The 19,654-nt window shown below is 36.1% G+C and overlaps 1 protein-coding gene across 1 annotated transcript; it reads left to right on the forward strand.

Annotated features, from left to right (window-relative positions):
* The first annotated feature begins 1,041 nt into the window (after positions 1-1,041).
* LOC145567612 (AP-4 complex subunit epsilon-like) lies at positions 1,042-19,203 on the forward strand. Its single transcript, XM_081626930.1, has 11 exons — positions 1,042-1,753; positions 5,743-5,928; positions 7,306-7,521; positions 7,609-7,719; positions 9,971-10,168; positions 10,251-10,382; positions 11,792-11,848; positions 13,279-13,395; positions 14,272-14,349; positions 16,877-17,020; positions 17,559-19,203. Exons 1-11 carry the CDS (start codon positions 1,187-1,189, stop codon positions 18,618-18,620), a joined length of 2,868 nt encoding a protein of 955 aa, XP_081483056.1. The 5' UTR covers positions 1,042-1,186; the 3' UTR covers positions 18,621-19,203.
* Positions 19,204-19,654: the final 451 nt, after the last annotated feature.

Raw genomic sequence — 19,654 nt, forward strand, 5'->3', positions numbered from 1 at the left:
GTAATATTACAACACTAGTTAATATAATAGATCAACCGGTGCAAGTTCACTTACAACATGATTTTCAATTATAATAATTCAATACTTTTTTTTATAGTAAACTGAGGGATTTTATTCATAGCAAAGGAAAAATTACACAACGTCCAACTCCTCGAGGCTAACGAGACCTTAAGGGAAGGAATTCAAAAATACTTTTTCAAACCCCATTACTAGGAGCTACCCTAACAGCTAGATGCGCAACAGGCAACAACATTACCATTTCTTTTAACATGACTGCAAGCAAAACTATCAAAGCTCCCCTTAGCTAAATTGATATCCTCCATAACCAATGCGCTAGGCGTCCTATCCTCAGATGTCGGCACACAAATAGCCTGAACCAAAGTAGTAGCATCACTCTCAATCTCGATATGGTGCACCCCTAATTGGCGGGCAAGGAAAACCCCCAACCTGGCAGCAAGTGCTTCAGCCAAAACAACCGACCCATTGTCCTGTACTCTTCGAACAACATCAGCAATCAGTACACCTCTCTCATCCTTGACAACCACACCAATCCCCATGAGACTATCAGGCAACATAGGAACATCTGAATTAACCCGAACCACCTCTCTAGCAGGACAAAACTACCCACTTCTAGACACAAATAATTCAATACTTAATATTCAAAAGTATATTAATATTTACAAATTATCTTTATAATAAGCTCGTACGTCGAACAAACTCAAGAGATAGTAAAATTGAGTCAGGTAAATTTACGCTAATAATACGGAGTAATAAAAAAAAAATTAAAATAACAATCACTAAAAACTAGTGAGTACGGAGTAATTTATAGCTAAAACCTATTTCGTAGTTCGTACTACTCTATTGTAAATTCTCATTAATATCTATGCTCTAATTACATGTACAATTCGGAATAAGGCTAATTTCATACCACATTTAACACGCCCAAAAATCAACAAATCCAACAAATACTCGTACTACTCCACATTACTATCAAATTGTCTACATCCCCTTCAATAAGAGTCCAATTTCACCAGACTTTCTTTCACAACTTCCTTCTTCATCTTCTTCCTCCTCAACTTTCTCTCTCCTCTCAGATCAAACTCCCCCTTCACTTTCTCTCTCCTCACTCACTCGCTCCCTCAGAGCAAACCTGGAGCAGCTCAAGACCATCGGCCGGGAGCTCGCAATGGGCTCCCAAGGCGGTTTCGGCCAATCCAAAGAATTCCTAGATCTCGTCAAATCAATCGGCGAAGCTCGATCTCGTTCCGAAGAAGATCGCATCGTTCTCAACGAAATCGAAACCCTAAAACGCCGAATAATCGAACCCGATATCCCGAAACGAAAGATGAAGGAGTTCATCATTCGTCTCGTCTATGTTGAGATGCTTGGGCATGATGCCTCTTTTGGGTACATTCATGCGGTGAAAATGACTCATGATGATAATATTCTTCTTAAGCGAACTGGGTATTTGGCTGTTACCCTTTTCCTCAATGATGATCATGATCTTATCATCTTGATTGTTAATACAATTCAGAAGGATTTGAAGTCTGATAATTATCTTGTGGTTTGTGCTGCTTTGAATGCGGTTTGTCGGTTGATCAATGAGGAGACTATTCCCGCGGTTTTGCCCCAGGTTGTTGACTTGCTTAATCACCCTAAAGAGGCTGTTAAGAAGAAGGCTGTTATGGCTTTGCATCGGTTTTATCAGCAGTCCCCATCTTCGGTTTCGCACCTCGTCTCGAATTTTCGCAAGGTGAAAGGATTTCTTTCTTTCTGCATTGTGTAAATTATGGGTTTTGGGTTGTGGATTATAATGTTTATTCATGACTTGTAATTTTTTTGAATTATTATGGGTTTTAAACTGTGCATTGTAGTAGTAATAGTTAGAATTTGTGCCCTGAAATTACTGGAAGGATTTGCATGTCAATGTGTGATGCCCTAGTTAACTGAAGTGAAAGTGAACTTCTTTCTGGTTTTAGCATTATATCTGTGGTTATTGTAATATGCCTTTGATTCAACACAATTAGGAGGATTCGACCGTCAGTTCTGTGCTTATGATTTGCTATTTTAAGACTAGATACATGGAATTAGACAAAGAAAGATATAACTCTAAAGTAGTGAAGTAGTGAGTTTAAGCCCTCAGAGTAGATTTGTGTTTGATCATTTTCTCAAAAGCATGGGTATTCAGGGTGCAATTCTGGAGCTGTGCATTGTAGATATGCCTTATATTTCCTGGCAGAGTTTTGTTTGATAATTTGTGATGGTAATTAAGTGAAGTGAAAGCAAACTTCTTTCCTGTTTTAGGAAATGAAAAGTAGCATTATATTAGAAAAAAATGTAGTATGACTCTTAGTTTCATCACCCCAGTTAAGTTAGTTTGGCCCCTTGGATATGTGCATATGTTGTGCCACTGTAACACTGATAAATGAAGTTAGACAGAGGTAGAGGTAACTCTAAAGTATGAGGTATGGTCCTTGGAATAGATTTTTTTTCCTGATCTTTGTCTCAATCCACAGTATTCTAGATTCAATATCAGTGCTCCGATAATCTTTATAATAGGAATGTGACTGATGGAACTTTGGACTTGTGAATTGTGAGCAAAACTGAATATTCGACTTCCTAGAGATGGGAAAAAGGGTTATTGATCTAAAATATTTCTTTCCATTCCCCGTTTCGACCAGTGAAGGGGAGTTCTAAATCTTAAGTTATATTGGTAAGCTTTTATACTTCTTGAAGCAAAGAGACTAGGCCACAAGGCAAGGATTAACCATCACTCTGTAGCTGTTCTTGCCATACTTCACTGCTAATATTTGCCTATCAAGAGTTTTATGTATATATTTTTGGTAAAGCTTTTTGGGGACAGTTTTGACTTTTTGGTAGTACAATTTTCTTTACAGATCAAAATCTGACTATTTGTCAATATTGTTTGGTTTTGAGGCTATTTGGTTGAGAGTAGGAATTGTTGGGCCTATGAGGATTGTGATGTTTTGTGTAACATAGTCTGATAATTTAATAAAGTTGCAGATATGTGCTACTAGTTTGTAGATTATGTTGGATTGTTGATGAGCCTTAAGGAGAGGCTGTGCCAAGATTCAATCAATCAATTAATCAAAGCCTTAATTCCATAAGTGGGGTCGGCTACATGTGCCAAGAATCTGGGTTAAAAATCTTTGATAGGAATTTACACATATATGCACAAAAATTACTGAATTTGGCCCTTAAGCGTGAAGATCTCGTTGGATGAAAATATGCAAGGAAAACAGGGGGTTTAGTGATGATAGATTGTGGTGTTGCTTGTCAAATACAGTCAAACTGTCTTCTTGTCATTACCTGTGATTAATTAAGTGTTTAATTTTCAGTGCTTCATTGTAGCAATTGGTTTGGTAGTCTTGTTTTATGAAGATGGTATTACCTGATTGAAGCAGACAATAAGGAATTAATGAAGTGCCTACCTTTGTGGTTTGGTGGGTTATGTGAATGGATAAAAACCAGTCTTTTGTTATTGGTGTTAAATTTCCATTTTGAAGTTGATTTATTTCTTTTTCCTTCTAATTATTCCTCGGTACCAATAATCTGACCCTCTATATATTTTGGTGTTATAAATTTAGTCAACTTCCAAGCAAAATGTAAATCCTTAAAAATGTTTCTTAACAATGAAAGATTCAAATTCAATTAAAAGATTTCTAGTCACTTCTACTTATAGTTAATTTTCTTACTTGTTAGAGGCAACTTTGTACTCTTTCAAGTCACAACAATATAGCTCTATGTGTTCTCAGTTATTATTATTTCTCTTTAAATGCTGAACTTTTCATAAGGGACTGACGCTTTAGGAAGGAGGGATTAGTGATGACCTATTAAGACTTACTGTACAACTGGAGAGGGTTAATGGGTTTTGTGGATTAATCATAGGTGTCAAACATTTCAAAGGTTCTTACTTCTGTTATCTCCAATCAGCCTTTTATCATTCTTCTTGCTAAGTCTGTGACACAATAGTCTAGAGTCCTCTAGACCTGTCTTCCAGTCTAGTTCTGGGTTGAATAAGTTTTGGTTCTGTACATGTTGAGTTGGTTGATTTTGGGTCATCTTTTTTAGATATCGTGTAATTGATTTTGTGTTAATTTTTAATTTTGAGTTGAATAATGTGCTCAAGAGTGAGCTTTAATTGGGTTTTTGGGTCAGGTGAACATTTGCTAGCTACATTATACCTAGTTAAAATATGAACCTGAATTGATTTGAATTAAAGAGAAGGTCTTCTGTTACAGGGATGTGGTGATTCTCATAGGGCATCCCTGAATAATGGTGATATTTGAGAAATGTTAGTATGGGGACCAAAGTTTATGATATAACTGACAGAGAATAAAGATATATTTTGAATTCTTAGCTTTCCTAGGAATTTACTATTGGTAGAGATCTGACTGCTTAACAAACTCCACCAAGATTGAGCACAGGTTGGCTGTAATCAAATCTGGAAAATAATAGTATTTATCTCTCATTTTAATATATTGCAACCTCCTGGTTCCTACTTTTCTTGGCTTTACCTATCAAGTTTCAATGTCTGCCTTGGAACTCTTTATGGTCTATATTTATGGATGAGAATCTGTAAACAGCCAAACAGGGCATATGGTTCCTGGTTATTGTAATTTATCTTTTTAATTCAGTTATGAATTTGTTATTGCTTTTTGGCTGGCATATAATCTAGACATAATAGATGACTAGATGAATAATTTACAAACAGCAAGGTGCCTGTCTTAGTGTCTAGTGATGGCATGATGCTTATGCTGTTTGGATGATCTGCTCCTATATTAATTGCTTACTGGGGCTTGGGTACTTGTGTCCGGCATAGGTAAGTGTCCAAGTGGTGGGCTCAACTACTTCGTGAAAAGTGTATATGATTTGGTTGAAGTATCCAAGTGTTCTACCCATTGACACACTGAACGCGGGACGATGGCGTATTCCGCGAACCAGGACGCGTGTCCCGAAATGCGGTACTTACTCGTTTCGGTTCGTGGTGGTTCGCGATTTGGTTCGTGTTTGATAGAGTACCCATTTATAGGCGAAAGAATCTTCTATTTTGTTGAGTTTTTTAGATTTAATTAAAGCTTCAAGTTCCATTAATGGAGGAAAATGAAGAAAGAAGTGAGTAGAAGGAAGAAGAAGGTCATTGACGGCTGTAAATGAGTAAAATAACCCTAACCTAATTTTTAAAACAAAATGGTGGACCCCTCCCTTTTTATCTTTTCTTTTTACTGTATTATTACTCCTAGTTTTTACTCCATGTACAGCTTTATTATTATTATTATTTTATTTTTAGTGCATAGTTTTTAGTTATTTACAATTTTACATAGTATAACTTTTTATTTATTTTTTGGTTAATAGCTGATTACGGAGTACTTTCCAATTAAAGTCTAATATATTTAAAACCTAATAAAAAAAGAAAATTCTAATTAAAAAAAAATTCGAGAACTAGAGTCATATGTTCCGGGAACTCTTAAGCCTGCGTTCCCCGTTCCCGTTCCCGTTCCCGTTCCCGTTCTCATCCCACGCCAAAACGTCCCACGTACTGTGTAACGTTGGTTCTACCCATGTTAGAGTGTTGAGGATTTGGCATGGGTACTTGAGGTGAACTAAAGAGTCCGAATAATGTAGCTTCTGCGCTCTGCTATGATGTTTGCTTGCTGTCATATATTTATTTGCTTCTTTTGTTGTGCTGTGTTAGTTACATGATTTTTTTGTTTTCTGCAGAAGCTTTCTGATAATGACCCTTCGGTGATGGGTGCTGCATTATGTCCTCTTTTTGATCTGATCACGATAGATGCTAATTCCTATAAAGATCTAGTTGGAAGCTTTGTGAGTATTTTAAAGCAAGTAGCAGAAAGAAGATTGCCCAAAAGCTATGATTATCATCAGATGCCTGCTCCATTCATTCAGGCATGTTATGTCTATTTTAATTCATTCTGTTGTATGGAGACCTTAAATTTGGATAATAAAGCAGGCTGTGTTGTACTCTTTATCTGTTCTTGAACATGATTTTAAATCTGCTATCACTTAGTTTTAAAAAGCATTGTGCGTTTAGTATGATAGGAGCTAAGTCTCTCGTTAAAGGAATCAGCTCATTCTCGTAGAATCAATTTCAGATTGAGAGTAATAAGTTGTAAGATCCTTTTTATTGATTATTTTTCCAAGAACATTTTTTTTTTTTTTTTTGTGAAAAGAAAGGAAAATTCAACTGTTTCTAAAATCAAAATAGACCGCAAATGGGAAAAAAAGAAAAAGGAAATGAGTCAAACATGCTGAGAATTATAGATTAGATTAAAAACAACTGTACTTTTGTGATTTTTCACACTTACTTTATGGGCTAGAGTTGCTGGCGCTTTCCCAAATTATTAAACCAAGAAGATACAAAGGAATTGAGAAAACTTGCAAATTGATATTTTTGGCGGTCCCATTCTTCTTTTTTAACTAGCTTTGTTAAAAAGTTGGGATTTTCACTATTTGCTCTAAATTTTTAATAACAAACTTAGGGTCCAATCTGTTCACCTTATTTCGGGTGTAATAAGTTCAGTTATTATTTAAATAAGGGTGTGTTTTATTCACCTGATTTTTACTTATTTGAACTTATCTGAACTTATTAACCCTTATTAGAACTTATTTTAGTTATAAATTAAACTTGGGTAGCCCTTGTTAACCCTTATCACAACTTATCTGAACTTATTAACCCTAATCTGAACTTATCTGAACTTATCAAGCTTGAAATAAGTGAAAATAAGGTGAACACAACAGGACCTAAGTTCACTTCAGGATAAGGGTTACCCAACTACAAATTACAACTACTAGTAAAATAAGTTTAAATAAGGTATAATAAGTTCAGATAAATTCAGGTTAGTTCTAATAAGATAAGATAAGTTCAGATAAGTGAAAATCAGATGAATAGAACACAACCTTAATTACTTGCACTAACTGATCAAGCAAGAACTTGAAAGCCTTTTGAACAATTGGGTCCTTGCTAGAGAATTGGTAAATACTATCTACAGTGTCTGCTTGAAGGGTTAGATAGTTGAACCTCAAGACTGGGAGACTACTGGAGTACTAGCATTGGCTTATTTTTAGATAAAGCCTATTGACAAGCTCAGGCTTTCAATAGATTAATACCAGGGGTTAGTTGAGTATTGTATTTCTATGTGAGAACACCTTGTTCTCTTACTATTCTTGATGGTCTTAGTTATAAATGGAATCCTGCTATTTTCCCCTATCAAACCATGTGATCTCCTCTACCTGATGACTTTGTATCATATCTTGATAATACAGATTAAGTTGCTCAAAATTCTGGCATTGTTGGGCAGTGGTGACAAGCATGCAAGCGAACAAATGTATACTGTTCTGGGTGACTTAATTAGGAAGTCTGATTCATCTAGCAACATAGGAAATGCAGTGCTCTATGAAAGTGTGTGTTGTGCATCTGCTATCCATCCCAATACAAAATTATTGGAAGCAGCAGCTGATGCAATATCGAAGTTTTTGAAGGTATATTCTCTGATAAGCTGTTAATTGGAGTTTAATTACTGATAGTCTTTAACTGATCTTATGCAACTTTCTTTACCTTATGAGCAGAGTGATAGTCATAATTTAAAATACATGGGCATTGATGCCCTTGGAAGATTGATAAAGCTAAGTCCCGGAGTCGCGGAACAGCATCAACTGGCAGTGATTGATTGCCTGGAGGTGAGAACATTTTTCCCCGAAACATTGGTTTCTCTTGAGGACTTTTTTTTTTTTTTTTTTTTTTTTTGATTTTCCATTTTGCATTCAGTTGAATGTAACTGCTCTGCAGAATCCGGTCCTATATTTTATTATGTTTAGAAAAGCTATTTAGGCCTTGTTTGATATAGAGCTTTTTGCATTTTTGGAAAGCTTTTAGCTTATTGAGCACTATTAGAAATTTGACCTTAATAAAAGCTAATTTTGGCGTTTGGTAAATAGCTTATTAAAAGAGCTATTTGGGCTGAAAAAGCTCTTTTAAAAAAGCTCATTATGAAAGTTTTTTGAAATTAGCTTATTGTTCAATTAGCCTTTTGGGTATTAAATACACTGAAACGGCTAAAAATAAACAACTATTTACCAAACACTTCTACACAATAAGCTATTTACAATTAGCTAGTCGAATCAGTAATCAAATTAGGTAATACAATCAGCTATATCGATCAATTAACAACTAGTTACCAAACAAAGCCTTAATTTGTGTGTTTTTTTCTTCTTCTTTTTTTTTTCCATAAATAATCTACAAGGCTTCTAGGGATAATTGGTTGACTAGTACTCATAGATGGCTTAAGGTGGATTGGCAGAACTTAGGCATTAGATTGCTTCACAATTTCGTATTTGAGTGGAAGAGCGAGAAATAAAATATTGCCAATGTAAAAGTGGTCAGTCATTTGATCATCAGAAAGAGTGAAATTGAACTTCTAGCCGCGTTTCAGTTGCAGTCAGCTAGTCTAATGCTATGATCAACTTATCCTTTATTGTTGGCAAAGTGGTTGTACCCTGTCTTGCTTTGCCAACAATAGAGAAGATTCACAATCTTCCCTCTTGAAAAATGTACCCATCCTTACACTGAAGCCAATAGCCCTGTCAAGTGTTGTCTAGAGCCTCCTTAACTTCCTCTCTCCTCCACTAACAATTGTGCCCTAATCTTATCATTAAAAAGTGCACTCAATCTGATGCTTCCTTGTCTTGACAAAAAGAATATAGTCCAAGTCACACTTTATATGGATTTTTTCACAAGCTTAATTACAGGTATGCTTATGGTCTAATTATTGTCACAGATAAGGAGGAAAAGTAGGGGGGGGGGGGCTTTCAGAAGGTGTGCAGATTTTCTTGTAGATGTAGGCGGATGGATGAAATTAAATAAGTGATCATCGCTTTGTTGGGACTTTTGGGTTGGGGGGGGGGGGGGGGATGGTTTCTATCTCCGCCTCTACAGATCCAACCTTTAGATAAGAGTTTTGTGAGAAATGAAGAAAAAAGGATAAAATTAAATGAGTGATCATCGCTTAGATTTTCGACAGGCATGCTGATGGTCTAATTATTGTCACAAACAAGAGGAAAAGTAGGGAGAACTTTGGAAGGTGGGGGATGAGGTTAAATGAGTGATTATTGCTTCCTTTTTTTTTTTTTTTTTTTTTTGGGGGGGGGGGGGGGTGGGCGGAGTTCTAAATCTCTGCCTCTACTGATCCAACCTTTGAGAAAGATAAGAGTTTTGGGAGAAATGAGGAAAAATGGTGGCTCCTGGAAAAAGAAAGGGGTTAGTGTTTCTTTGAATAAGGGTTATTTCTTATCTAGGTCATTGTAAAAGCATCCAAGCATTTTTTTTTTTATCATAATTGGATGTTTTATATTCTATCTTAATCATAGCAGCATAGCCCTAAGGGCTACATTTAAAATTTACTTTTTCAAAATTTTGATCCTTTAAGTTGTTTATTTAGTTGGACTTTGGCTGATCTGGCTAAACTTCAACCATTGGCCTGCCTGTATCAAAGATAATTAGGTGGGTAGTTTGGGCCATTGGGGCCAGGTCACCACTGCACTAAACATGGACAGCCCTTTAACAAGCTGGTTTTTGGTGGGTTGGGCTTGAACCTGCCCATTGAGTATCTCTGTGTTGTACATTTAAACTGTAGTGTTATTAGTTGCAATTGACGAATTTCTTGGTCAACAGTAGTCGCCTTAGCTGGTGGTTAAATCTATGTATAAATAAAGTAGATGATGGTCATCACATAGCAGCTTCAGGATAATGTGCTGGCCACTGGGTAAACTAACTACTGGTTATTGTAGGTGCCATGTTAATATGCTAGTGCTTCAAAAACAGAAATACAATAAAAATGTTATCAATGATGTTTTTGCTCTCAAAAAGAGTCATTTTCCATAGAATTCAGTTAATTTGCTACCTAACAAAATGTTTGCTGACCTTTATATGCAGGATCCGGATGATTCTCTGAAGCGAAAAACTTTTGAACTACTGTATAAGATGACCAAGTCCTCTAATGTGGAAGTGATTGTTGACCGAATGATTGAGTATATGATAAGTATTAATGATAGTCATTATAAAACTGAAATCGCATCACGGTGTGTTGAACTTGCTGAGCAATTTGCCCCAAGTAATCAGTGGTTTATTCAGGTATGCTCAGATCCATAGTTTGTGCTTCTGCTTATTTAGCAATTGACATCTACCGATCTCACTATGTTTTGGCTTTTCCCAGACAATGAACAAAGTTTTCGAGCATGCTGGCGATTTGGTAAATATTAAGGTGGTGCACAATTTAATGCGTTTGATTGCAGAGGGATTTGGAGAGGAGGATGATACTGCAGATGGGCAGCTAAGATTATCTGCTGTGCGTTTCTACAACTGATTCTATTGTGTTAATATTCTTCTGTTTAAATCTTATTTTCTGCCTGCTTTATCAATAAAAAAAATTACCACACACTTTTTTCAATATTCTATGTTGGGATGATTTCTGGGCAATGTTTTTGTTATATTAATCTCTGTAGTATAGGATCAAAACTGGAAAACACTAACCTGGCTTTAAACAGCTTCAAGAAATTTGTTTTATGATTACTCCCTCCGTCCCAATTTAGTGTGCTCACTTATCATGGTAAATAGTTATAGAGGTATGTTGGTATTTTGTTATAACATGTTATCTTAATAAAAAGGTAGATGTTAGAGGAGATAGCAGAAAGGTTTGCTTTAATTTTTTTTTTTTATTTATTTATTGAATTGAACTGAGTGTGATACCAGAAGTTATTGGGAAGAGAGAGGTAATAAAAATATAGTTTGTCATTGCCAATTTTAGAGATGGGCATATAAGTTGGGACAGATGAAAAAGAAAAATTATTTATTGGCTCTTCAGGTTGACCTTACTCGACCTGTGAACAAAGGGCAGGATAACGAATTCTCGAATCTCAGAGCTGTATGGCCTTGTTTGCAAATGACTTGATTCTGAAGTTGCTATACTTGTGAACATGCTTGGTTCATATTTTGTTCTTCTTGTTTCAAATTTGGTTAATTAGCTTTTTGTGGGTATTCAACAAGATAATTATATAAATTAATTGTGGGTTGATTTGATTCATGTAGGGTCAAAGTAAGGTTACCTGTTTGTTAGGTCTACTCTATGGATTGAAGATGCTACATGAATTGGCTAAATTCCACATAGCCAAACCCTTAAATATTTAGTGGGTACTGGATTTAAGCGGGCCATGTTAAACATTTTCAGTTTGGTGCTAGCCTGTCCAGATAACTGCATTACTTTTCTAAATCAAATGTGATGAGTAGGTAGAATAACTTTTGGGACCAAAAGTTTTTTATACGACTCACGTACTTGGGTGAAAAAATATAATCAAGATGGTATACCTGAAAGTGAGCTCTTAAATGATGTGCTATACTTTTAAAATCTTTTTAATATAGGATCTTCTAGGAAGTCTTTTGGGATGCCTAATACAGTTTATTGCTGCTCTTTTATGTATCTGCAAGAGAGACTGTTATATTTGTAACTACATCCCCTTATCAGTTTGTTTGGAAAGGCTATTAAGTTTTTAGGTGTTTTCCTGTGAAAAGTTTGCTTTAGTAACCAGACATGGTTTTCCAAAGAAATTATGCTCTATTGATGATTAGATCAATGTGAAAAATATGCTTCAATTAAGATTATTATTGAATGTATTGATTTGCATTTCATATCAATTCTGAGTTATGTAGGACTGTAATTCTCAGCTAATCAAGTTCTGTACATTTGATTTGGATTTGCAGGTTGAGTCTTATTTAAGAATCATTGGTGAACCAAAGCTTCCATCTGCTTTCCTTCAAGTAAGCTTTCTGTGTTATCAATGCTTCTGCTCTAGCATTTTTGCTCCTTTAAATACTGTATAAACATTTTCATTTTCCTTTTTATTAAAAAAAAAATTTGATTCACTCCATAATTTGGACTGATATTCTAGCTTAGTAAATATTGTATGAATTCTAAGAATTAATAGAGATAAAAGCTTGATAATTTGATAGATAATGGCTGAAAGTTACAAAGGTAGTAGGTTTAGCCTACAACTCTCCTATTAGCAACTTGAGGTTGCAACTCTCTAATTCTAATAACCCAATTCATGCTTGCCTTCTTCTTTCTACCCTCCCTCTATTTATACTAAGGGTACAAACTACTAACCTAATAATACTAGATTTACCAAATTGCCCATACTACATTTGATAACTACTAACATACTAAACTACCCATAATACCCTCCTAAAACCTAGGAAGCTTGGACTCGGGTATGGGTCCAAGTGTCAGACTCGGAATATTATAGAATTAAGGATCCACGGACACGTTTTAAAAGAGTCCATATTTTAAATTTGGACTCGGGGACACGGCAATTTAAAAAAAAAAAATTAGAGTTTAAGGTAAGTAAAAATAGGTCAAAGTAGAAGTTTAGAGTAGTTATTATTGTTCAGCTTTTAAAAAAATATAAAAGAAGTACTGTAAAATAGAAAAGAAAGAAACAGTAAATAATCACGTGAGTTAACCACCCAACCCCACATTCACTATTTCAATTTTCAAGACTGCCTACCCCACCCACGTTAAAAAAAATAAATAAAAGAAAACAGAAATTGCAGTTGAAGTTGAATGGTCGAGACTCAAAGAACCAGTTTCCCGTCGCCGGCAAAGAAATCTGGCAACTTCTTGGTGTCGGACTGCTCGTTTTCACTTTCGATCGAAAACCCTAAGGTTTAGGCTCTTGGTTTGGTGAATCTATCCTTCTATTTTAGATTTAGGGTTCATGATTGACGAGTCCACTTTTTCACCCAAGGGTCCGACCCAGATTCCGTGTCCGCACCTGGGTCGCGTCGTATCGACACCGGTACGACTGGGTGTTTGGCCGAGTCCAAGCTTCACTGCCTAAAACTGTCATGATAAGGAGGTACACTAAATTTAGACAGAGATGCTGCTTTTTACATTAATTGTAGACCAGCTATCAAATTAAATGAAGACAAGCTATCATCTACAATGCACACAACTGCATTTTGTGTCTGCAAAATTTAATTCTATGCCAGCAGACCCACTCTGAAGTTAAAATAAGCCCTCCTCTCTTTTTTATTTCTACCACTAATTAGTTAAGTATTTTTCTCAATAAACGTCCACTTCCTTGATCTGCATTACAACTCTAAAGCTTTCAAATATCCCACAAGGCCACAAATAACATAGTCTTTTTTGTTTAAAAGTTAACTTTATTCTATTGTTGATTCCTTTACAGGTTATTTGTTGGGTGTTAGGGGAGTATGGAATTGCTTATGGAAAATATTCTGCTTCATACATTACTGGAAAGCTCTGTGATGTGGCAGAAGCCTATTCGACCGATGACACAGTGAAGGTAAAAAGTTGAACCTTTTGGTCTCTAAGTCATCTCTTTTCATTTGTAGAGCTTTCAATTTCGTGGATGATTTTTTTTCCCACTGCATTATTATTATGTATTTCCACTAAGGACAGATACATCTGCACGTTGATGTTCTACAGGGTGCAAATATTTTAAAAAGAATACATCTCAGAAACCTTTTGTTTACTTATCTACAATTTTGAGCTCAAATAGGACATATTGAAACATTGCTTGTGCATATATGAAACTGAATTCACATATAAGCCAAAATTCATAACTTATCCTCTTGGTACCTCTTTGACACAGCTCACACTTCACAGGCAATAATATTCAAATTGATTTGATAGAAGTCCAATCTCTTTTAAATCTCACATTTGCAATCAGAAATCAGAAATCTTAGATTGACAGCATTGATTGATTTTCAAAACCATAGATTAGGGCTTTAGCCTTCAGTTGCCAATTGGATTCAGCTCTCTTGCTTCAGATGATTACCAATTGATGATAATTCATAATGGAGGGATTATAAAATCCAGGAGAAAGCTTGAGATCTAGGAAGAATGCAAAAATATTTACTAAAGAGCCCGACAAACATGTGATTCAATATGCAGCTACTTAAGACTACCTTATTATCTGACTGATGCAAGAAACTCTGACAAAATTCTTATTCTGGCTAAAGGCTGCTTAATGTATCCCCTCTCAATGTGGGGCTTGGCTGCTTGGGGGCCAGCTATACTAATGGGGTCACCCCACTCTCCCAAGCAACCAAGTAGGTTGACTGAATTATTCTTGTACGATGATAATGTGATTTTATATATGCACAGGTTTTAGTGTTTTGCCTCTTCTGATGGCTTATGTTATTGTCTTTTTTTGAAGGCATATGCACTTACAGCTCTTATGAAGATCTATGCGTTTGAAAAAGCTGCAGGAAGGAAAGTGGACATGCTTCCTGAGGTAGTGTCATCTCTTCAAAATCAATTTTATTCATTGTTAAAATTTATTGGTATGCGGATATATGCTATCCTAATGAATTTTCCCTTTTTTTTTTGAAAAGGATGTCCTTTCTATCTGACCTTCTATAAAGTATCTACATTTGCTGTCTTAAGTTGAGTTTTGTTGGAAACTTTGTCATGAGTTCTAAGCATAATCATTGTGTAATAATTTATTGGTCTTACTTGCTGTTATGATCTTCTGTCTCTTTCCCAGGATACCTTGTCCTGCTAATATACTTTTACTGTTGTATCTTGGATGTGCAGTTTTAATAATACTCCCTCCATCCTCAAATTATTTTCTTAGGGCTTGGGCACGCATATTCAGAGAAGATAGTAGGATGGTGTATGCTCCTTGATAGATAGTGGAAAATTACGAATAAATTAATAGATTGATGGAGAAAAACCAAGTGCAGGACCCCACATCACCTAAAATAGAAAAAAGAGAGTGAAGTAGTTAGTTGTAGGGCTCACATTGCATGGGTTGAATGAGTTGGGTGAGAAAGATGCAAAGAAACCTTAATATTTTTTCTTTTTTTAAAAAAATCTAACTTTGGTCTACTCTTTCTCTCGCATTTGAACATGAGGTGGCCCCTTGTGCCTTGTTTGAGGTGGCCCGAGGCACACCCTTTTGTCACCTTTTGGAATGCATTGTGTCTATGTTGACCTTTGATCTATTCTGTCTCTCGCATTGTAACATGAGGCGGTCTAGGCCCTCTGCCTTGTGCCTTGTTTGAGGTGGCTTGAGGCGTGTGCTTTTTGTCACTTTTTGGAATGCGTTGTGTCTAATTAGGTCAAGGAAATTTGATATGCGCTTTGACTTGCCTGGCACTTAGATGTGCTTTTTAATTAAGAGGGAGACCAAAGATGACTTGGATGGAAGGAGTTAAGAAGGATATGAAGAAATTTGGGTGTGTATATCACTTGAGAGAAGGGAGTTGAGGGAGAGAGGATCATGGTTGACGATCACTGGAGTTGAATCTTGGTTCATGTAGTTGACCCGCCATTAGGATTAAGGCTTCAATGTTCTTCTTGTTTTCTGTTGTTAAGAATGAACATTATCTTCTAGTGTATAGATGGATAATTTTCTTTGAAGTTAAAATGTCAACCAAAGGCAGATCATTCTGTCGATGTGAACTTTTGAATCATGGTCTCCTACTATTGTGGGTATTTTTCTTGTTTCATACTTGTTGATGCTTGGTCCAGTTATGTGTTACATGCTTTTCACGTAATTAGCGTAGTAATGCAATAATCCTCAACTTGCATCCAGGGCTTTTGGGATTCTGTATAGAATCAAAAATCTTTTCTGCATGTGCATAACTGGTCTTTGACTCTTTGTAGACAAGTCTTTCTTTCATTAATTTTTTTTGAATAAAGATTGATTCATAAATACAAAGTCATATGATATCTCTACCTTATAAAAGTTTAACCAAAAGCTTATGAATAGTGTGTTATGCCAACTATATCCCTTAAAATGTCTATTTACATATAGACCCCCATTTATGTAGGCAAATCACATGTGTGACATTCTTTTCTTTTTATTTTCCTTATATTTTTACCATCATAGCTTTTTGGCTTTTTTTTTTCCCCTAACTTTATAAAAATTTTAGATAACTCTTATAAATAGTGTTTGGACAATTATACCCTTTAAAACTAAAGTTGTGATATAAAACCAAATTGAAAGAGATTCCAGAACCTGGCTAGTCTATAAAAAGATTTATATCTCATTATATCTCATAAATACATGACAATTGATTCAAATACAAACATCCTTTCATCAAAACTATGATCTTTGTTGCAAATTGTTCATTCTTCATAACCTTCTTTCGTATCGCTGTGATTTATAGCTTTCTTCGACGAGGGTTGTATGAATTTGTTGTAGCTGCCTGATTTATCTGATTGTAATTGAAGGTTTAACCTCTTTTTCGAACCTTGCAAAATCTTTACCAGGAAACAACTTTACAGCAATCCGTCAAGCAAAAAACCAAATCTTCCTTCAAAAGAGAGAGCAAAAACCCTGTCTTTTGAAGGGGAAAAATCCTCCTAAAGAAGAAGATGAACTCTTATCATTCAAGGGAGAAGTGTTTCTCCTAAAAGAGGAAGAGTTATTAAAACAAACAAAAATACAGAGAAAATATGCACTAGAAACAAACATTGGGGCTTTCCATTGGTAAAAACCGATGAAAGCTCCTCCAAAATTCAACAATGGAGGCTAGTAATATAGGGAGAGGAGAGAGAGAGAGACTACTAATACTTAACAACTGAATGTGAATATAATAGTCTCATTAATTTATTTTTTTTAATTATGAGTTTTACTTATTTTTAATTTTTGTTTAATGCTTCTGGAGCCAATATTTTGGTTATCTTGCAAAAACTATAAAGTTTGCTAGTCTTGGATTGCATTTCTTTTGGTAATTCTATTTAACATCTAAAGATGAACGTTGCAAATTATTTACTGCTATACATTCTGATGTTTTTGGTCTTCCTCTCAGTGTCAGTCATTGATTGAAGAGCTGTCAGCATCCCATTCAACAGATTTGCAGCAGCGTGCATATGAACTGCAAGCTGTAATTGGTTTGGATTCTCAAGCTGTTGAAACTATACTGCCATTTGATGCAAGCTGTGAAGATATTGAGGTCATATACTCTAGCTTTATACGCTGAGGCTTTAATTACTTGCAAGGGTTTCCTTACTATTTTATTTTTTCTGTGCATGGTACATCAGCTTGACAGCTAAACAGTCTGCATTTGTCAAGAGTCTCAACATTGTCTCATATGAAATATATTGAAAGCGTCTAGATTCTGGGATCAGGTTCACTTTATTTGTTTGAGGGTCTAGAAAGAGGACAAGATACTAGATACGTGGGTTGGACAAGTTTTTTGACAAATCTGCGGAAACAAATTGCCTTTTAATATTCTAAACAAAGAACACGTTTGTGGGTATGCTGATTTCTTGGGTTTTCTTGTTGACTATGCAATGTTATCTATACAGAGTACTTCCTAACTTATGTTGTCATCATAAATATTTAATTACATGGAAGTATAGTAACATTGGGTTCTGACGTGTGCTTTTTCCTTTTTGATTCTAAGATTTCTAACACGTGTCATCAATTTGCATTTGTATCATCAATAATTCTTATTTGTGTCATCCATTCTGGTACTTATATACTTGCAGGTTGACAAAAGCCTCTCATTCCTCAATGGTTATGTGCAAAAATCTCTAGAAAATGGGGCTCAACCCTATGTCTCTGAGAATCAACATTCTGCAATGCCAATTATCAGCAACTTTAGAAGTCAAACTCACCATGAGTCATCTGCTCATGGACTTAGGTTTGAGGCCTATGAACTTCCAAAGCCTATTGAGCTGCCAAAGCCTACTTTGGCTTCACATGTTCTTTCGACAGATCTTGTCTCTGTATCTGAGCCATCATATACTCAAGAGTTCCACCATGCTGCATCACTGAGACCGTCGGCTGATGCTGGGTCAAATGAAATCAAGCTACGGCTTGATGGGGTCCAAAAGAAATGGGGAAGGCCAAATTATTCCTCTCCACCGTCAACTTCAAATTCTTCCTCTCAGAATGTTAGTAATGGAGGTTCACAGAATAATGAAGTAGGCACTGTAAGCTCAAAACCTAAGGATACTTACAGTTACAAGAAGCAGACAGTGGAAATTGATCCCGAGAAACAGAGGCTTGCTGCTTCACTGTTTGGTGGTCTTTCAAAAGAAGAAAAAAGGCCGTCTACAACCAGCTATAAATCTACAAAAACATCCAGTCATGTTGGGAAGTCCCAAGAAACAAGATCAGCGGCAGAGATGACACCACCACCACCTCCCCCTCCTGACTTGCTTGATTTCGGTGAACCTGATAACACGGGAGGTTCATTAATAATTGATCCTTTCACCCAGTTGGAAGGCCTTTTAGAGGCTGGTCCGGGTGCATCATCTGCAGCTAATTCTAGCTCCATCAGTTCTGCTAAAGAGTCTGATCTTATTTCGCTTTATGGAGATATGCCAATGAGCACACAATCTGATTTTGTTGATACTCTCAGTAAAGACGATAACCTTAATTTTGGGTCATCAGATGCAACCAATAAGAATGGTCATGTCCAACAATCCCAAGAAAGCAAAGGCCCTAACCTGAAGGATGCACTGCAGAAGGATGCCTTGGTGAGGCAGATGGGTGTAACCCCAACAAGTCAAAACCCCAACTTGTTCAAGGACTTGTTTGGCTAAGTTACTCGACAGCAATTTTCTAGTTTCTCTCACTAGTTACTTGGGTTGGCAAAGCTACGGAAGGGAACAATGCTTGAAGCTGCTGGCTAGAAGTATTTTGCTAGTCTAGGTAATATGATGTCGTGTAAAGGATTTCAGTGAAGTGAATGGGTAAAAACTTCTGAGTACATTCTCAAATTCGGATCCTCTGGTTCAGTTCTTGTTCCTCGATGGTGATGTAATTGTACAACTAGTGCCATTTTAAGAGTTTGGTGGTGTATATTTGGGATGTTGGATCTCACTTTCCAGTTATTCATATATGGGGGCTATTTCCCCCTTGCATATGCTGAGAGATGATCAACAATTTTGGTGCTTTTTGACCAATGCTTTGTTTCTTTTCTAAGTGAAGTAGGTGCTCTTATTGATAATCCTCTGTTATAATAATGGTACCAATAAAAATTGTATCAGTAATTTTATTTTTATTTTTTAATATATATAGTTCCTCTTTTTCTAAATGTAACGGCTACAGAAGCTACCTACTGCAAAGCTTGCTCTTGAGTGTAACATTGAAGATGCTTACATTTTCTTGTAGTTATTTTGATAACCTTTTTCTTTTTTTTTTTTTTTTTTTTTGACAGCTGGAAAAAGGGTAGCTATCCCCTACAAGAAATACAACTAACAGAAACACAGTGAAACCTAATTAACATATCACTAATTTCCTTAGTGAGCATTCTGCCTTCCTGTAAGCCAATGTTATCCCCCTGCATCCATGTGAGGGCCCTTTTATCTGTGGTTTCAATCTTCAAATGCCAAAACTTCACCCTAGCTGCTGCTTGCAAGCCTCTGAGAACTGACTCCAGACATCCTGCTGCTGCATTTGAACCTTACCTTGGTCATGATCAATCCCTGCATTCCCCAGCTTCCAACCCCACCTGATGTTACCTTTCCTGTTGCCAACTTGACTGATGCTCAAGATGGCCTGTTCACAGTGTCCATAACCTGTAATCAGGTTGATACACTCAGAAAATTGATCTTTTCCATGTTGACCTTGTGCC

This window comes from Chenopodium album, chromosome 11 (assembly GCF_948465745.1).
Source record: "Chenopodium album chromosome 11, dcCheAlbu1.1, whole genome shotgun sequence".
NCBI classification, from domain to species: domain Eukaryota; kingdom Viridiplantae; phylum Streptophyta; class Magnoliopsida; order Caryophyllales; family Amaranthaceae; genus Chenopodium; species Chenopodium album.

What these genes read in the sequence shown, in the direction of transcription:
- LOC145567612 (XM_081626930.1), top strand. Translation starts at nt 1,187, where the DNA reads ATGGGCTCCCAAGGCGGTTTCGGCCAATCCAAAGAATTCCTAGATCTC. An exon ending in AAGTGGACATGCTTCCTGAG is followed by an intron (nt 14,350 to 16,876) that starts GTAGTGTCATCT and finishes TCTTCCTCTCAG; the next exon opens with TGTCAGTCATTGATTGAAGA. An exon ending in CAAGCTGTGAAGATATTGAG is followed by an intron (nt 17,021 to 17,558) that starts GTCATATACTCT and finishes ATATACTTGCAG; the next exon opens with GTTGACAAAAGCCTCTCATT.